The sequence below is a fragment of the Pinus tabuliformis genome, chromosome 4_2 (assembly GCF_031772625.1).
Source record: "Pinus tabuliformis cultivar Carrire ecotype Pingquan chromosome 4_2, CPIR1, whole genome shotgun sequence".
In the NCBI taxonomy this organism is placed as follows: Eukaryota; Viridiplantae; Streptophyta; class Pinopsida; order Pinales; family Pinaceae; genus Pinus; species Pinus tabuliformis.
Genome location: NC_142304.1, coordinates 236561499 through 236582120, shown reverse-complemented (window position 1 = coordinate 236582120; position 20622 = coordinate 236561499). Strand labels below are relative to the sequence as shown.

The 20622-nt window shown below is 39.7% G+C and overlaps 1 protein-coding gene across 3 annotated transcripts in view; it reads left to right on the top strand.

The window, feature by feature from the left end:
- Window positions 1–4121: 4121 nt before the first annotated feature.
- Window positions 4122–20622, top strand: part of LOC149168928 (RING/FYVE/PHD zinc finger superfamily protein) — a 194789-nt gene continuing 178288 nt past the window's right edge. Inside the window, exons 1-4 of one of the 3 annotated variants that reach the window (XM_089428481.1) lie at window positions 4122–4550; window positions 6653–7015; window positions 7253–7338; window positions 8254–8400. In XM_089428481.1, the coding sequence (XP_089284607.1) occupies window positions 6778–7015; window positions 7253–7338; window positions 8254–8400 (471 nt within the window). In that variant the 5' untranslated portion in view covers window positions 4122–4550; window positions 6653–6777. The remainder of the gene's footprint in view (window positions 4551–6652; window positions 7016–7252; window positions 7339–8253; window positions 8401–20622) is intronic. The other 2 variants (XM_089428480.1, XM_089428482.1) reach the window with 2 other exon arrangements.

Genomic DNA, 20622 nt, shown 5'->3' with positions numbered 1-20622 from the left:
GGGCTCTTTTTCTCAAAGTTAGCTACACGAAAGCAAAAAAGGAGAGCATATTCCATGGTTAAACATAGACATCATTTAAAATCACAGAATGACCTGGGATCGACAACGAACCAACCTCCATAGAGGTAGAATTGACCCTAGATTTGTGTGGAGGTGCTCACCATTGATTAATGAAGTGGCATGCAATGCAGTCCCTGAAGAAGTCGCGAGTCGTCAACCAGTCAAGGGTTGTTATCATAGTACCTTGCCTAGTGATATCATGAAATGTGGACCAAAGCCATGGAAAAGTTGCAAGGCGCCAAAACCCTTTGCTCCTGGAAATGTTGCTGATTGCTGACCATGACCAACGAGAAGAGAGACCTTGGACCTTAGGGGGACAGGATTTTACGAAATTAAGGTCTTCATACCATTGAATGCTGAGCCTTCCCTTGCAGTTGGTCACCAACTTGGCCCCATGCAGACGTTGGATGAAAAATAATTAAGCCATGCACCATGAATTGTGATCCATAGTGGCTTTTGAGAGATGGATAGAATGAGACAAAGGTTAATCCCATGTTTCAGTGAGCTTTTTATAGAGTTTGAGTGGTTGGCCTTACAAGATGTGGAATGGCTGAATGAAGAGGCCAATTCAACCCCCATGAGACTGCCTGACACTTCAAAATTTCCCAAACCCAAACCTTTCCCCATGAATTGGGCCTCATACTGAAAATGAAAGATGGAATTTGGCCATACCTCAAAAGGAGTCCAGATAATTAGAGCCTCAAGATTGTGAAAAAACAGAGAAGTCACAGAGAGGGTTGCAACAAAATAGTAAAACTGGGGGGCCAATGGAGGTGCCAGAACCAACCTGTGATCAAGGGAGGTCTGGGGTGGTTGAGATAAAAATCGACAATGATGCAGACATTCCAATGCTGAGAAAACCATAGCAGGATCAGGGGTGGCCCCATAATAGATTGTGATGATAGAATGAGCACTAGAGGCACGATTCCCCTGCAATTGCATAACAAATTTCATCATTCTCCTTATCCAATGGCTCCCTTGACGAAGTACCGGTGAATGAAATAAGGTTGAGGGAGGCCGATGGCTCATTGTGATGCCACCCTCGTCCAACCAAGCAAGGAACCGCTACAAACAATGATGAGGAGCCATAATGTCATTGTGAGGCAAACCGGGTGTGGAGTACGACGACCAAGACTCGTGTGGTATGGGCATCATTTCAAGATTAATTCGAAGAAAGAAAGAAATTATTTTAACATCCACGAGGTTAAAGATAGCCTATGGGACAGATTGCTTCTTCATCTGCTTGATGTATTCAGCCCTTTTTTTGTGAAGCTTCAAAATAAATGCTCCCAAATTCTCGACAAACCCCTCGCTAAATAGATTATCCCAAGAGCTAGCTACCAAAATATCTGCATAACTTTCCTTGTTGTCTTTGAAGGCCTCACATTCTAAAATGAAATGTTTTCCTGTTTCCACTTTTCCAGAAGAACAAAAAATGCATACCCTTTCCTCCCACACTTCCTTTGGCCTTTTCGAGTGCCTTGTTTCACAACGGAGTTGATGAGAATTAGTCCTTAACTGAGCAATAAGAATTTTGGCTCTCCAAGAGATATTGGACTCTATGTATGCTTTTCGTTGATGACTATGAGTGGGATTAAACACTTCAATATAGTAATTTTTCTTTCTTCCTAGCTCTTTATCCCAAGTACGCTTGTGGAACTTTTCCATAACAAAAGCTTTTATCTCTTTGTTGTTTATGGGACACACGTTCAAGCAAATACCCCATTTACTAAACCATTTGTTATTTTGTTGCATCCAAGTTTTTTTGCTCTTGCACAATCTATCATTAAAGACAACCTTAGGCCATCTACCCTCTTCCATTTGCTCAATTTTTTTTACATACCTTATGACTCGCACCATGGCAATTGCTTCAATAGGAGCAGTCCATGTTTCACTTAACAAGATATTTAATCTTAAATTTGTTTGTAATCAAACACTTCTGAATTTTCTCAATTTGTCTCCATTGCATGTCAGATGTACTGTTGGACCATAGTTCACAACAATAGAGAATCACTTGAATCACTAGAAGCCCAAAAAGAGTTTGAGTGGTTTTCCAGTCCCACAACTCTACCTCTCTACATCTATTTTGAAAAACATAAAATGCTTTCCAACCCCCTAAAGTTCTTTTCTTTCTACAACCATTCCAGCTTAGATTTTTGTTGAAGTCAATTCCGAGGTATTTGTAATCCGCAACTTCTTCTAGAATGTTGCCTTTAGAGTAGAACTTATGATGGTTATGTTTTCTTTTCTTAGGGAAGACCACTACTTTCATTTTGCTGATATTGACTTGCATCCCCACACTTCTACAAAAATGCTCAAGGGATAGTAAGTGCTCTTGCAAACCAAGAGCCGATTTAGCAATCCAAATAAGGTCATCTGCATACAAAAGAAGCCTTATATGAAACTTGCCCAAATAGATACCATCACCCCCTTGCGAATTTAACCACTCCTCAAGCTTGTTGATATATAAACCAAAAAGGGTAGGAGACAATGGGCAACCTTGCTTGACCCCGATATCGCTTCTAAAACTTTCAGAAATGCATGCTGAAGTTCTAATTTTGACTTTCACCTCTTCATACAGCATATGCACAACTGCTCTCAAATGTTTAGGAACCCTAAGTTCCTCCATTCTGTGCCAAAGCTTATCCCTAGGAACCGAGTCAAACACTTTTTTGAAATCAACAAAGCAACAAAAGACTTCTTCCTTTTTCTCCCAAACTTTTTCAATGATGTGCCTTAAAGTTATACAATGATCAACTGTGGAATGTTTAGGTCTAAAACCTGCTTGCCCTTTAGCACACTTATCTCTTTCTTCTGCCCACTTGCTAATTTTGTTTTCTAGCATGCTTCCAAATAACTTTGCAAACAAAGGGTTTATCATGATGGTCCTATAATTGGAGGGATTATTGACGTCACCGCTCTTGAAAAGAGGTATTGCCAAACTAGTTGTCCAATCTGTGGGGAGCCCTTGTTGTATGATGTTGTTGAAGATTTTTGTAATGTGAGGTGCAAGAATCTTTGAGCCCCAATTTAGATATTCTGCTTGGAGTTCATCTAAGTCTTTTGCTTTTCCAACACCCAACTTCTTGATACCCATCTCTACCTCTTGTACCATGAAGAGTTCAGTATCAGTGTTGACCAAGGGGGGAGGGTCAACCTTGGGAACCTACTTATAGAGTTGTCTTGCATAGTCAAACCATTTAGACACTGTAATATTATTTCCAATTTGTATCTTTTTTGGTTGGAGCTCCTTCCAAAACAATTTGGGATTATTTTTCCCAAGAAAGATTAGATCTTCCCTCATTGAAACCATGAAATCGACATTTTTCTTGTGTAATAAGTACTTGTAAACTTTGAGCTTTATGTTATCATTGTTTGACTCTTTCCACATTCTCCTTGCCTTTTTGCATTCCTCATCAAACTAAGCATTAACTGGAAAGCAATTTGTTTCAGACTTCTTAATTTTTGCTCTTTTGCACTTTGCAAGTGCGCATTGAATTAAATATATTAATTCATGACTATAAAGACTGTGAATTGTAATTTTCTCCTTCTCAAATGTGCCGACAAATTGAATGCTTCGATTCAACCTTGAACACCTACTACCAACCTTCAACACTAAGCACTCACCGTGGGGAATATCCTCTTTATTTTTCATTGAGAGCAATTTCACATTATTTATTCAAGTATATTCAGTTAAATTTTAAGATCTTCATTTCCTTACCCTATGGCTTATGCTTCGATTCAACCTTGAACACCTACTACCAACCTTAACACTAAGCACTCACCGTGGCGAATACCTTCAACACTAAGCACTCACCGTGGGGAATATCCTCTTTATTTTTCATTGAGAGCAATTTCACATTATTTATTCAAGTATATTCAGTTAAATTTTAAGATCTTCATTTCCTTATATTTAATATTTTTAAAAATATATAATAATGTTTTTTAAAGTATTTATATTTAGATTTAAAATCCTTTTTTTTTTATAAAGTAATTTAAATAATTAAGTTTGTTTCCTTAAAAATTACACTAAACAAAAACGCTAAAATGAAAATGGAGATCTCATAGCTCACCTTGACTTCTCTTGGATGCCAAACAAATTGGAAATCTCGTAGAAATCTCACCTTGACCTCCGCCTTCCATGAATGTAGAACCAGGCATCTGACATTCACCTTCTTGGTGACGGGATTGCTTTAAAGACTGTTGGGAAAATGATGATAAGTTGATAGTGAGGGGATTACATTTAATTTGAGGTGACATTTTGAGGTTGAGCCGTCTTGCGTTTGTCTTTCTATCTTGTGGAACCCTTGGGAATTAAGTTTGCACATCAACCATCAAAATATATGATGGAAGATTGAATTACTACTCTGGTTGTGGTTGTCCGAGCCGGTTTCGACACCAGTTTTGTCCATTCCTTTCCCTTTATCATTTTAATTCTATCAAACCAGAACTGCATTTGCACATAAAAGGTCAACGCCTACGAGATTCAGGTAACTGTCGAATTCTACGTTTCTCTTGATCGGATGTGAGCTCATAGACTGCAAATTATGTACAAATTTTAGGGATCACGTCGTTAATTTTTCTGAACCGATGATTCCTACCGAAGGTTAGAACCCTCAACTTTACATAAGATTTATTGCAATCGGGGGACCTTGATTTTGTGCAAATCCGTCTCACATTCCCGAATGCAGTAGAACGGGTGCACCATTTGTAATTGCAGCAATTCACTAAAAATATTGAAGCCCACGACTCATTTTTGGTTATTAATAATTCACGAATATTCAACACTACATTGTAAATTTTATGGATGTTCTCAAGAATTCTAAGTTTAGGCTGGCAATCGCATTCCTCATGTTGTTTCAATTCGGTGTAGGCTATGGGCTGTTTTTGTAATGGGCGGGCCTGCCGATCAATATAGATATCTGCAATTTGAAATAAGATATGACAACTCCAACTACAATTTCAAATAAACGATTAGAGAACAATAGGCCTCGAATCTGATTTCGAATATAGCCTTCAATGGGGTTGGGGAAGTGGAGTTTGTTGTGCTTACCTTTAATAGCTACCTCTGTGTTGCTTTTAGTTTTTTGTTCTCCTTTTGGTAAATTTTCCCATGAAGACCTTATTTTTAGGTTATAAACGGACATCTATTGTGAACTAATACTAAATGGGACATGGAAACTGTTGTGATGGTGATAGCTATTGCTGATTACAGCTATACCGTAGTTGCAAATGTTCGAACATTATGCAAATCACATGAAAATCAGACAGATCAAATTAGACTAGTGTTGGATCTCACAATAGTGAGGAATACAAATATTCTTTTCATTATTGGATTTTCGGAGACATCCTGGAGGCTAGACTTTGGTGCCTTAATAATAATTATATCAGACACTTTAAACTATTTCTAACCTGATGGAGTTAATTGTGCTCCATCTTTTGAACAATTGCGGAACTGGCTTTCACATTCTAAGAAAAAATCAGTAGGGTACAATTCTGTTTAGCATCAGAAGCTTTGTATGGCAGTCGAGTATAGCAAGAATTCATTGAGTGGACTAAAACAGTTGAATGGTAGGATTTTCAATTTGAGATACACATCGCTTCAGTGAACACTTTTTTAATAGAACTACATGGAAGGATATGAAAGTCAAAACCACTCTTCCAAGCTCTCTTCCAAACCCAAATTTGCTGATTGAATGTTGACATTAATGATGGGACTAGTCATAACGATTTCATCTATGTAGACGTACTTGCAATACATTCTTATCCCTGCCTATCATACATTGTTTGTAAATCTCCCATCTTGTAGATTGGAAAAACACAGACTAGTGACAAGCATACGTTTGGTATTGGAAAGATTTATTTTGTTCAAAGTAAACGTCTTAAATGTGTTAGGTGGTATCTTGTTTTTCTCACATGAAAGTTGGAACTAGTATTAATGTTTGATATTGCCAATTGAGTTTTAGTTTCATCTGCTTTATTACCAAATAGTCTAAGTGCGTGACGAATTGGCCCTTTTCTGGCTGCTTAGAGGGGAAACCAACATTTTTGGCTTGAAATCCATCTGGATTCATTTAGGATGGGTGGAATCGTAGATATCAGATGTTAATATTGGACAATCCAGTTGCAGTAGAGGTATATGAGGGTGCTGAATCCATTTCTGCATTAAAAACAACAATGCTATGAATCCAAAATTGCAATTTCAGCAAAGATTGCCTGGCTGGATTCAATTGATGGAAAAATGGAAAGGGTCGAAAACATAAAATGTTTAGCTTCCTTATTTTATTACTCAGTTTACTTTTAAATCTTAGGAGTAATAATTATGTTAACAGATTTAAACAATGCAGATGTTGTATGCCACCATTAGGTGTCTGGTAGATAACGCAACAGAAATATTAATTGTCTGTTTTTGAGAAAGATTCCCAACCATTCGTATGATTAGTTTGGACCTCCTGTCCTAGCAAGAAACTTGTTTCTTCTTTGTTCAGGGCTGTCCATGGAACAAAGGGATACATTACAGAACATATTGATTATTCTATCTTTTTCCCCGGCCTAATCTGTGACATGACTTTGTTGTTCTTTCCTTTTGCAGGTCCTTTATTTCCTGTACTATTTACCCTGTGCTTCATGTATTTGATCTTTGATGGATTCTAAAATATCACCATTCCAAAGTTAAGCATATCTTCAGATAATCATACTCCTCTGGGATGTCCTCTTATGATGACTAGAGGAAATGAAAATGAAAATGAAGATGTGAGGGATACTGAGCCCATTTTATCTCGGGAAACTGTTGCTTATAGTGATAATGGGGACAACTCAACAAGTGAGGACGAATTATTATTGGGTGATATAGCCCTTGTACATACGGGTCTTAAAATTACTGGAAGTAGTGACGAAGACAATGAATCAATAAATGTAGACCAACCACAATGCCGGATTTGCCTCGATACTGGAGGTAATCTGTACTCATCTGTTGTCCTGGACTATTTGCTACTGAAGGAGCCCCGTTTAAAATTTAATCTTCTTGCTAGCTTGGAAAAACAAACAGAGTCTTGCAACAAAAGTACTGCAGCGATATCCTGGTAGATTGAAGTGAATGCCATAAAATTATTTGCATTTATATTCAGAATGTGCATGCATGCCCTCTTTACTTCTATGCCATCTGTAAGTAAACTTCTTCACGGATTTGTAGGTGAAGATTTGATTGCACCATGCCGTTGCAGAGGCACCCAGAAGTTTGTGCACAGATCATGTCTTGACTACTGGAGGGCAGCCAAGGTGAGGATCATACTGTCTTCCTTTGTAGATTACGTAATTCAAGGACTGGGGCTGAAATTTTCCAAATATGATTCATAGTTGGCAGTATTGTCATGAAATTTACAATGTTGGAGAAAGAAAACCATTATTTTTTTGTTGATTGCTTTGATTAAAACATGAAAAGAATGGGAGATTTATACATGTTGTCAATCTTTTTGTCCTTGGGGCTTGGAGAAATAAATCTATTGTTTTCCAATTATGATTGCTTTGGGGAAAAATTTCAAACTAAGAACGAAATAGATTATTTCTACATGATTTCAATTGCTTTTGGAGAAACAAATCTATTATTTGACAGTGATTATCTCTTTGATAATAATGTTCGAAGAAAAAGATTACTTTTACACATTGTCAACGATTTTCTTTATATTTACTAATCTATTTCTAGAAGTTCTGGTTTAATTCTTCTGCATTTTATAGTCCTTAGCAATTTAATCTAAGGTTATAAGTAATACTAATACTTATTTCACTGAAAGAAGTGATAGGTTTTACAGATTGGGTGGGAGAGATCTTCCTGTCTGTTTCTCGTGTATTGTTTTTTGTGTAATGCTAAATATAAAAAAGGCTGACCTTACATACACATTGGCATAGCTCCATGTTAATGGTGGACCTATCAAGCATAGAGAATAGGTGTGAACCTCTTGGTGCTGGATAGATCTGGGGCTAAGATGGATCTATGATAGTGGACTATTTAACATAAGAACATCAATATCTGTGTTTCATTGTTCTGACATTGGGAGTATATATACGGAGCACTGGATGTTTCTATTCTCAATGGGACATATGAATTACAAATCCTTGTTTGAGGCTACTCATAGTTATTTACTAGCAATATGATGTAAAATACTTTAACTAATTTTAGCTGAGTCACGGTGGCAGGAGGGCTTTGCTTTTGCCCACTGTACTGAATGCAGGGCAATGTTCTATTTGCGTGCAAATGTACCACCTGATCGATGGTGGTCAAGGTTGAAGTTTCAGCTTCTTGTTATAAGAGATCACACAGCCATTTTCATTGTCGTTCAAGTGGTAAGATTTGAGCCTTCTACCATTTTTAAATAGTATCTAATCTATTTGCAGTGTTGCACGTGCATTAATGTTATGATTAATATCCTCAACTCTAACAAACTTGAAAGAAATATGAATAGGTTTTAGCTATGCTGATTTTGTAGAATCAGGAAACAGCATCAGGACTAGTTAGAACTTGTCTTTTGCCATCTTTCTTGATGGGTAGAAATCAAGATAAAAATTTCTAAGGGTAAGATAATAAGATTAAAAGCTCTTAGCTATAGTGGAAAATTCTGGATGAAACCTTCTTGTAACCCAAACCAGGCTTATGGCATCATGTATATGTATGTGGCATCTGCTTGTTATCCAATAATGATAATGCCTTCCTTTTTGTATACTAGTTTCTCAAGTGTATTATTGATGTTAACAAAGGGAATATTCCTGGCATTTGCTTTTTACTTTTTTTGGGATTACATTTGAGCCTGCCAACAAACATGGAAAATTGAAAGTGTAATTGGAAATTTGAAAGTTAGTTAAGCATCATGGGCTGTAAATGTGTCATGGAATTGAACTGACGGACTGAATGAGGCCCATTGGAGCTTGAGTATGCAAATTTAAAATCTAGTCTGTTGGGTTTGTAGGCCTATTGGAACTTCTTTTCGTTTACAAGGGTAAGCAAATTTACAAGTTAGTCTGCAAACTGCTACGTTTGATGAGAGGGAGGGAAGGTTGACAATACACTGGATCTTGTAAATAACTTAACCAAGTGAGTTGATTGCTTTGGTCTTGATTTCCGCCTACCTACATGGTTTCCTTCTTACAAATAGAGCATCTAGTGCCCATTCTATATTGCAAATTGCATTGCATTTTTATCCAGGATCTTCCTTAAACATGATATTCTGTGTCTTAGTCATACAGGATCACAGGCTACCCACTTACCCACTCTCAAAACATTTCATATAGAGAGACATCATTTGTTGATATAATTATTAAACCTTTTTTTAATCACAATCACAGGATATTTATATTAAGGCATATACAATATGACAAATGCCATGACTGCACTCAGATTGCCAAGAGAGAACCAGAGATTTTAACAGTGCTATTTGTATCTCTTCCTAACTTGATAGAAATTCAACAAACCAAAAATTAGATCCACGTCCTTTTAGAAACACTTTCAGATTAAACCCCTGAGATTTATACATCAAAATACAATTGCTATCAATCTGAGTACTCCCATCATTACTAGAAAATCTATTCACTATCTATAGAGACAGAATGGCATACAACCAGAGATTTCTCATTTCAAAATTCATCATAACAATATGACAAAAGCCATGACTGCACTCAGAGGGCCAAGAGAGAACCAGCGATTTTAAGAGGGCTATTTGTCTCTCTTCCTAACTTGACAGAAATTCTATAGACCAAAAATTAGATCCATGGCCTTTTAGAAACGCTTTCAGGTTAAACCCCTGAGATTTATACATCAAAACACAATTGCTATCAATTTGAGTACTCCCATCATTACTAGAAAATCTATCCACTATCTATAGAGACAGAATGCCATACAACCAGAGATTTCTCATTTCAAAATTCATCATAACTACAGAAAGTTAGAGGAATGGTCTGCTGGCTGGAGGCTGGCTAGTTATTTCATTGCTCATCTTTTGAGCGTAAATCTCCCAGGACAAGTGATTGAACTGGTTCTCCACAGGATGCAATAATCTTCCTGCTCTGCTGTTCCAGGTAGGTTACATGATTCACCCATGGCTGGTCTTGAGTAGCTCCTCCAAGGAAGGGAACTGATCCACCAATGCATGATAAGGAATGACCTGAACTTCCAAGTCCTAAATATTAGTTTCCATTACTGCAATTTTGACATCAAATTTGTTATTCTTTCTCTTGAATGTGGAGGGAGTTTCTCCCTTGAGTTGTTCGACCATATTTTTCACACTAGCAACTTTCAGATTCAATTCCATGTTCAGATACCAGATGCACTCCTCACTGTTCTGCACTTACTTTTCTACTTCCTTGATATCAATCGGGGTGGCTAGTTGACAATGACAATCGCAATCCAGAATTATTGAACTCTAGCAATTATATGAATCATGCATTATTTGCTTCTTGCATGTTCATTTTCCTTTCATAAAAAATGTTGCTTTATGTGTTTGTGTTGAGGCATAAATATAGAATATGCAGGTAGGAAGTCCACAAGAGCCTTATCAACCCATGCGATGCACTCATAAGCCATAAATAGCACGTGTATGTGGTCAAATAACCCCCTCTGATATATGGTGTGAATTCACCCAAGAAGAATGAGTGGTTAAAAATGAAGGAGCCAAAATAGAAAGTGCAGCCAACTCATCTCCAACCAACTCATGACAATTCATCAAGAACTGGGGCTCACCATGAACTTCCTCGAATGTTCCAAACTGATTAGAACCCTGTAAATTTGACGCAAAACCAGACTTCTTGGAATGAAATGACATTTGAGCCCCATGCCATATGCAACACCGGCTCTCCAAAAATAGCACCAAATCTCAAAAAGTTTCACTACTAAAAATAAACCAAAAATTGGCAGTCTTTGACTGCCACCAAATCTCACCCCCATACTGTACTTGATATTGGGTCTTTGAAAATGTGATCATCTCTGAAAGCTGAAAACTTCTATTTTTAGACCTTTGGCTTGACCAGCTTTGACTAGTTTTGATTGAGGTCTAAAACATGCCAGAATTTCATAAAACAGAATGCATGCTGATCTATCCAATGCGTATCCAAATCCACCTTTAGATTTCAAGAAAGGTAATTCTTTTTTAAATAGAAATTTTCTAGGATTGTTAATTTTGAAAATGCGGAAGTACCCATTTGAAGAACTCAATACTGGGCCTCCAAAAATGTCATTTGTTGCTGAAAAGTATGAAGTTCCTAAAAATATATATTACTAAAATTATCAGAAAAAGGAATCTGAAAGGTGCCCCTATGACTATCTTCCATTCCTTGTGCATGCTTCAAAATTTGCTTTCAGTTTGATGAATGGGGAAAACTGCCAGAATAATAACGCTGAAACTCCAAACTGAAAACTTTGCTAACAATAGCACATGATATGCTATCCCTGTGAAACATTAATCTTTAACTACTCCCCAAAACTGCTATAATACAACTTTAGAATAAGGTAAGGTTGGAACAAAGCTCTGTAACAAGGCACCCAAATTGCTAGGGTACTCACAGATTGTTGATGCTGAATGATGGGCTGACCAACTAATTCATTCTGTATGTACCCATGAACATATTGTAATGTCCCTAGGAAAATTTTACCTTTAGGGGGCATATCTTTTTGAGCTAGGGTTTCCAATAACACAGGACTGACTTGTATTTCATAACAGTAACACAATACTCATCAATTTATAGACAGTAAACAATGTATTTATTGAATGTGCAAGGGGCATACATAAGAACTTCAACAACAGTTAATTCCACTAGCACACTGCAAATCAGAACTTATCCCACACAAATAAATGATTTACAAGTTCATCAATCAATACAACAGGGTTATTCAGCTTACAATTGCAACATTATTCCTTGCTGCTTCAATAATGCAGACCTATGCTACCTACAGCATACTTACAGTCCTTCACTGCCCTTCAGAAAAGACCCCTTCTGCCTTAAGAACCGCCTACAGTACTGTGCTGTTCAGCAGAGAGGCCCTTCACTGCCTCAAGACCCTCATTATCACAGAAAGAGGGTTCCAACTTCCAAACCTACGCTGCCTCAGTCGAAGGCTTCCAAGACATGACACTGCTCAGGAAAACCCTAGATATGATCTGCCTCCACCAGGTGAGTCCTTGCTGTCAGCACAATGCGGAAAATCATGCTGCTACAGAGATGATCTCAGAGACCCACACTGCCTTAGGTTGTAAACTTTGCTGCCCCAGATGACTTCGTTAGCCAGTGATTTTGCTTTCCAGTGAGCTGCTGTCACAGATATGAGTTCCAGCCCTCAATTACCCTTGCTGTTCAGGAAACCTCCTCCCTATGCCTTGAATTAGGGTTTAATTGGTGCTGACAGACTCCCGCTGCCCTATATAAGCTCTAACAGGCTTGCGCTGCCCCAAAAGAGTTGCTTGCGGCCCAGAATAGGGTCTTTGCTGCCCTAGAACTGTCGCAGGCAGACCTCGGTACCACAGAACGAGCTGCCTGCTGCTCAGATGAGGTTTTCGCTGCCCTAGAACTGTCTCAGACAGACTTCGGTGCAACAGAAAGAGCTACCTGCTGCTCAGATGATGGCTTTGCTGCCTTAGAATTGCCCTCAGACAGATCATGGTGCCGCACATGTCATACTTGCTCCTCAGACCAAATAATCCACAGAAATCTTCCCTTGCTTGCCAAAACCAGATGAAAGATGCCTCAGAAAATAATGTTAAACAAAATAGAGAGGGATTGGCTAGGGTGGAATCTTTCCACCTGTTAATTTTTCTCAGTGTTCTGTGCTGTTATAATTACTTAAAACAATTTCATTCACCCCAGTAATAGTTAAGCAATTATAGATAGAACAGTAAACAATAATGCACAATGGAAGATAACCAAGCACAACGAGACAAAGATTTTGGTCAAAGGCCAGGGCAAAACCCCACAAGGGGGAAAAACCCAAAAAATCATTTCTTTTTCTTCTTAGTCAATCAATGTTCAGCATGAGATACAAAGTCCAATAGTACATCCTTAAACCAGTCAAAGTCAAACTTTGGCTTTCGCAAGTCAACCAAGTCAAAACTAATCAAATGAGAGAGAGAGAGTCAAATCTGGTCAAAGATAACAGTCTGCAACAGAGGGCTGAATTTCGGACTGTGGATGTTCGATCAGCCTCCTGCAGCTCTTAGTCAATGTCAACAGCCAACCTTGCGGTCAACACCCAGAAAGCAGTGCCACAGATTCAGTCAATGCAGTCAAAGATTCTTTCAAAATCTCCTGCAATTTCGGCCTTTCAATACAGACAAAAACTCGGTCAAAGATCCTCAGTCAACAGTCCTGTAATTCAGTCAAAATCACGGAGTTGACCTGTGGTCAACGTGCCCAGAAATAGAGCGAAATCTCAGTCAAAGGAAGTCAATGAATCCCTGTAATTTTCGGCCTCCGAACATAATCAAAATCTTGGTCAATAGAAGTAGATTAAGCCCAAGTTAATAGAAGTCAACAGAGGTCAAAACTGATCCAAAGAAGAAAGTCGTCACTAGACAAAAATGCCTCTTCTACTCCTTCGCACACGTGATCTCTCTCCACAATTTCAGACCGAATTGTTGAGTGATGAGATGTGTCAAATGAGGTCTAACGAGCCTCTATTTATATGAGTGTCAAGAGGTGGTTTTTTACCTTGTGGGGCCGACATGAACAACTTAGGGCCAACTTGGTCAACCTTATAAGTATGACTTTTCTCCATTATTTTATTGATGAAATTCCGACCATAGCTGCCAATTTTCAACACTTCCTCTCAACTAGGGAGGAATTTCTGGCTGCATCATAAGTTTCATCTCGGATGTACATGTCTCAACATAAGAGAAACTCATCTCATCTCATCTCAGTTGAACAATGATGACTTGATCCAAAGAAAAAGAAGAATGATCCACATGACAATAAGGGAGATCGATTTACCACAACCAAGTCCATGGCAGTCATAAATGACCTTGGTAAAGATCACACACACCCTATGTCCATTGATTGATCCTCACCCAACTTGATCCTTAGTGATCAAGTGGTAGAACACCTGCATCCAATACTTAGGGAGATCAATTTACCTTAACCAAGTTCATGGTAGTCGCGTTTGACTTTGGTAAAAATTACACACACCTAAGTCTCCTCACCTTCTGGGCACATGGGTGGCAATCCTGACAAGCTTAATCATCTCAATATGGCCATTGGTCAATAATGACTTGAAGGTGACTTGCGAGTAGGATGCATACTGGGGCATGTACTCAGCCAAGTCCATGGCTTCAAGGAGTACCCTCACACCCAGGAGCCTCGCTGCTCATTCCCCCCCACCAAGTCCATGGCTAGTCAAAACACTGGGGGAAGAGCATATGCTCAGTGTTCTTAATCAATAGTGTTCCCTCTCAGGGAGAGATACATTCTCCTGCACTCCAAGCTGCTCTCTAAAGAATAAGAACTTTGCTTTCGGCAAAGGCTTGGTGAGAATGTCTGCAACCTGCTCATCAATCGAGATGTGTTGGAGCCTCACTGCTCCTCTCTGTACCATATCTTTGATGTAGTGGTACTTGATCTTGATGTGCTTTGACCTGTCATGGAATACTGGATTCTCTGAAAGTCTGATCCCGCTTTGATTGTCACAATATATCACGGTCGTATCTGGCACATGATCAAACAACTCTACAAAGAGCTTCCACAACCACATTGCCTCACAGCTAGCCATACTAGCTGCAACATACATTGCCTCGGCTGTACTGAGAGTGTCAGGTTTTTGCTTCGTTCTCACCAAGGAAATCATGGCAAATTCCAAGCTAAAGCAACATCTTGATGTGCTCTTCTTGTCGGTAACACTCCCAGCCCAATCTGCATCTGTATATCCATGCAGTCTCAACTCATCACCGGAGGCATATCTCAGTCCATAATTGATCGTCCCATGTAGATATTTCAACACATGTTTTGTGGCCATCCAGTGAGCATGCAAAGGTTTCACCATGAACTAGCTCAAGGTGTTAATAGCAAAACATATATCTGGTCTTGTGTTGACCAGAAATGTTAGATCCCCAATCAGTTGTCAGTACATGGAAGGATCCACTAGATCTGGTCCTGCAACTTCACCACATAACTTCTTGAAGTTTGCCTCCATCGGTTTGGCCATGGATTTGCAATCCACCATCCCAAATCTCTCCAAGAGTTTGACAACATATTTTCCTTAGTTGAGGAAAATCTCTCCAGGTCTCTACCACACCTCTAAGCCCAAGAAATAGTGCATCAACCCAAGATATTTCATCTCAAATTCGGAGGAAAGCTCCCTCTTACACTGGATGATCAAAGGCTTTGCTCCTGTCAAGAACAAACCATCAACATATAAAACCAAAATCACAGGCATACCTTGGACAACCCAGAAGGAGTGGTTCAGATCGACATTGCTTCTATTGAATCCCAACTTCTTTAGGTATCCATTGATCCAACCATACCAAGCCCTAGGGGCTTGCTTCAATCCATGGTGGGATTTCTTCAATCTGCAAACATGAGTTTCCCTGTCATGTTCCTCAAAGCCCTGCGGTTGCTCCAGTACACTTCTTCCTTGAGTATGCCATGAAGAAAAGTTGTCTTCACATCCATCTGATGAAGACTCCAACCCTGATTAGCAATAAGAGCAATGATAGACCAGATGGTAGTGTATTGGGCAACAGGTGCAAATATCTCATCATAATCTTCTCCCTCTTTTTGGGAGAATCCTCTAGCCACAAACCTTGCTTTGAACTTCTCAATGCTACCATCAACTACATGTTTAATTTTATATATCCACTTGGAAGTCACAACAAATTTCCCCTCAGGTCTTGGAATAACCTCTAATACATCATTTTTCATGATAGATTAATATTCTTCAGCCATGGCATCTCTCCAAACTTGTTCCTTCACTGCTTCTTCATAGCTGCAAGGTTTAGATTGTATGATGTCACTCATCAATAAAACATATCCCTGATATCTGTGAGTTTGCTTGCTCTCTTTGAAGGTGCCTCTCGGGGCTGATTGTCTCTCAACATCCTGTAAAGTATCATGAAGCCACAAGGATCTCTTCCTAGTGCGAGGATCACAAGGAGGAGGATCCAAAGGTGCCATAGGCTCATCTGGAAGGTTAGGCTCGAGCATGGATGGCTGTTAATTTTAGATAACAATGGTATGTTCTATGCTTAGCGCATTTTACTTCAATGTTCCTTTAGCAGCCCAATAACAATTTCCAATTATTTCCAGTAGCAATCACATTAATCATTAATCACATTGACAGTAAATGCAGATAGAACATAAAAACAAATGCAGAAGACAAGCCAAGACGAGGACACTAGATTTGGCAGATGCCAGGGAAAAACCCCAATGTGGGGAAACCCTTTGATCAAATCTTCTTATTATTATTCAATAGTTCAATAGAGAGAGAGAGTACAAATGTCAAATAGACTAGCCCAATACAAAGTCAAATTAGTCCTGTCAAATTCTGCAGTGAACTACAGGCAAATTCAGCCCTAACCAGAAAGTCAACGTTGGTCAAAACAACAAGAATTCTTCCTTGAAGCAGCTTAGTCTTCCTTGGTCAAACTCGGCCTCATCAGGAAGATAAACTCAACCCAAAACAACTCAGTCAAACTCAGTGAAAGGAGAGAGAAGACTACTGTAGTTTTTTGCGGTTAAACAACAGTCAAACCTAAAATCAACATAGATCAACCAACCCAGATTTCCTTGATTTTTGTGCCCAACAATGTGGCCTGAGAAAATCGAATTTTTGGCCCAAAAACCGAAGTCAAATTCAGTCAAATGCCCCTTGGTCAATGCTAGTCAAACCTGCTCCTAAAGTCTGAAATTCGGCTTGTAATTTTCTGCCCAGAAAATTGTCCTCCTTGCCACACGTGTGAGAGAGAGAGAGTCTGCCCAAGCTGTACGAACCAATCTGATGAAGGGAGAGAAGAAATGTGTGAGTGAATGATGTCCAAATGAGGTGTGAGGTCTCTTCTATTTATACACTTTGTTGAGAGTGAAGAGACACATCCATTGGGCTTCTTGAGCCTACATTAAGCTGAGGTCGACCTGAACAATTTGCACATGTGAGGGAATAAATTCAAAATCACACTTTTGCTTGTCCGAATGAGATGATCTTTATATCAATTTTGGACCTCTCGAAAAGAGGTATCCTGTGCAATCATTATCTCTATCAAATGAGTTGTCCCAAGGTGGAATTTGGCCCTAGTTGCCAATTTTAACACTCCCTCTCAACTAGGGAAAATTCTACCTGCCAATCCATCTGTCATCGTCATGCCATCCTGTCGTCATGTACCATCTTTGTCATCTCTTCTCTGCTCTACTGAACCATGAAGTAATAATGAAGAAGAAGTGATCGAGAGTGAGTCATAAGACCTTACCACTCTCCACTGACAAAAGTCAGTCCAGAGGTAGAACCTCAAATGATCCCAGATCAAGTTGTTGAACACCATGCATCCTAGTCATAGGGAGTACGGCAGTACACGATGCGTCCATCAATAGTTCTATGTTCCCTAACCACTTTTCCCAACTCGTTGGCCAGATGAGAGGTACTTCCCATGAGTTCCGGATTCCATGGGTAGTATGTGTGTTGGGGCATCGACAGGAGAAGGTGAACCACTCATCCTGCTCATATGCCATAGGAGAAGGTGAACCACTCACCCTACATACATGTGTTCGCAATCGTAGGGGAAGGTGAACCACTCACCCTACACACATGTCAACCATCATGGGGTATCACAGGGGAAGGTGAACCACTCACCCTGCACGCAGCGCACCACTAGGGTAAGGTGAACCACTCACCCTATGGTTGCTCATAGCTCCAAGAAGTACCCCAAGCCCCGAGGAGCTCCCAGAGTTTAGTATCCAAGTCATGCGGGGCCCTCATAGGAGGGTCTTTCCACGACTCCAAGTCTCTCTCAAAAGGCTAAGAATTTGACCTTCCCTAAAGGCTTCGTGAGGATATCTACGACCTACTCATTAGACCTGATGTGTTGGAGCCTTATTGCTCCTCGTTGTACCATATCTCGGATAAAGTGGTTCCTGATATCAATGTGCTTAGAGTGGTTGTGGAACATGGGATTGTCTGAAAGGTGAATCCCACACTGGTTGTCACAGAAGATCACAGTGGTATCCAACACGTGCTGAAATAGTTCACTGAAGAGTTTCCTCAACCAAACAACTTTACAACAGGTCATATTAGCAGCAATGTATTCGGCCTCGACAGTGCTTAAAGTAACCGATTTCTGCTTCCTGCTCATCCAAGATATTGAAGCAAACCCCAAAGAGAAGAAACACCCAGACGTGCTCTTACGATCCACCACACCACTAGCCGAGTCAGCATCAGTATATCTATGTCGCTTCAAATTCCCGGCAGTGTATCTCAAACCATAGTTGATTGTGCCACGTAGATATCTCAAGAGATTCTTAACAACAATCCAATTTATGTGATGAGGCTCGACCATAAATTGACTCAATGTATTCACAGCGAAGCATATGTCGGGACGAGAGTTTACCAAGAACATCCGGGCCTCCACAAGTTGTCGATACTCGGACGGATTTGCCAATGCAGGCCCAACAACACTTCCACATAGCTTCTTGAAGTTGAGTTCTAGCGAAGTAGACACAAACTTGCATTCCACCATCCCACATGTCTCGAGTAGCTTCACAATGTATTTTCCTTGAGAAAGGAAAATCTCACCTGGCTTTTGCCAGACCTCCAAGCCTAGGAAGTAGTGCATCAAACCTAGGCCCTTCATCTCGAATTCGGAAGACAACTCCCTTTTTCATTGGTAAATGAGAGGGTATGCACCTGTTAGAAAAAGATCATCCACATAAAGGACTAGAATGAGAGGCATGTCCTTTTCAACCTTGAAGTATAGGTTTGAGTTAGCTTCACTCTTTGTAAAATCTAGCTTTATAAGATAGCTATCAATCCTCTCATACCAAGCCCAAGGGGCTTGCTTCAACCCATAGAGGGCTTTCTTCAACTTGCATACATGTGTCTTTCAGTCTTGAACATTGAACCCCTCAGGTGCTCTACATAGACTTCCTCCTTAAGCGAGCCATGCAAGAAAGTAGTTTTGACATCCATTTGGTGTAGGCTCCATCCTTGAGAGGCAGTGAGAGCAATGATGGATCAGATAGTGGTGTATTAGGCAACCAGTGCAAATATATAGTCACAGTCCACTCCTTCCTTTTGAGAGAAGCCTCGAGCAACGAACCTGGCCTTGAAATTTTCAGCACTCTCATTAGCTCCATGTTTGATTTTGTAAAGCCATTTGGAAGTGACCACTAATTTGTCCTTGGGTCTAGGAACCACATTCTAGACATCATTCTTCATGATCGATTCATATTCCTCATTCATCGCATCCTTCCATACTTGGTGCTTCACGGCTTCTTCGAACGTACATGGCTCAGATTGAACAATGGTACTCATAGCAGCTAAGTACCCTTGGTACCTGTTTGGCTTCTTGCTTTCATGAAATGTCCCCCTTGGTGCAACATGTCTTTCAACATCTTCGAGAGTATCTTTGAGCCACAAAGGTCTTTTCCTTGAAGTAGAGGGCTCACCAGGAGGTGGATCAATGGGATCCATCGGGCCTTCAACATCGGGCATCAGATCATCTGTCGGAGATTCATCCTTCTTTCCTGCATCATCATCATTGTCCTTCCTAGGGATAGGAAGATCTTTGACTTTCCCAAGGGCAGAATCTTCATCGAAGGTGACATCATGACTTATTTCCACTTCTCTTTGACCAGGCACATAGATTTTATATGCCTTCGAAGTTTCATTGTAACCCACAAAATTTCCTTTCTTCCCAGATGCATCTAGCTTGTTTCTTTTCTCTTTCGGCACATGAAAATATACGGGACAACCAAAATTTCTAAAGTGAGAAACATTAGGTTTCTTACCGGTGAAAACTTCTTCAGGTGTCTTGAAGTCCAATGCTTGATGCAGACATCTACTTTGAACATATACAACAATGTTGGCAGCTTCTCCCCATAAGAATTTTGGTAGGCCTTGGTCATGAAGCATGGCACGGGTGGCTTCTATGATTGTTCGATATTACCTTTCAACAACTCTATTTTGCTCAGGAGTATATTAGTAGTGGTCTCCCTCTTATTGCCAGCTTCTCTACAATAGTCATTGAATTCATTTGACTCATATTTGGTTCCGTTATCGGTCCTCAATATTTTGATCTTCTTCCCTATTTGATTCTCAACCAAGGCTTTGAAAGAGCGAAACCATTTGAACACTTCGTACTTCTTTTTCAAGAAATAGATCCATGTTTTGCGAGAGAAGTCATCCACAAAAATTGCATGGTACAAGTATCCTCCTAAAGATGTTACGGGCAACATACCTGATATATCATAATGGACCAATTGAAGAATATCGGTAGTTTGACTTTCACTTGAAGGGAATGGTCCCCTTGTATGTTTTCCAGCTGCACAACCTTGGCAAACTCCTTCATGATCTATGTTGAATTTGGCCATACCTGTGACCATCTTCCTTAC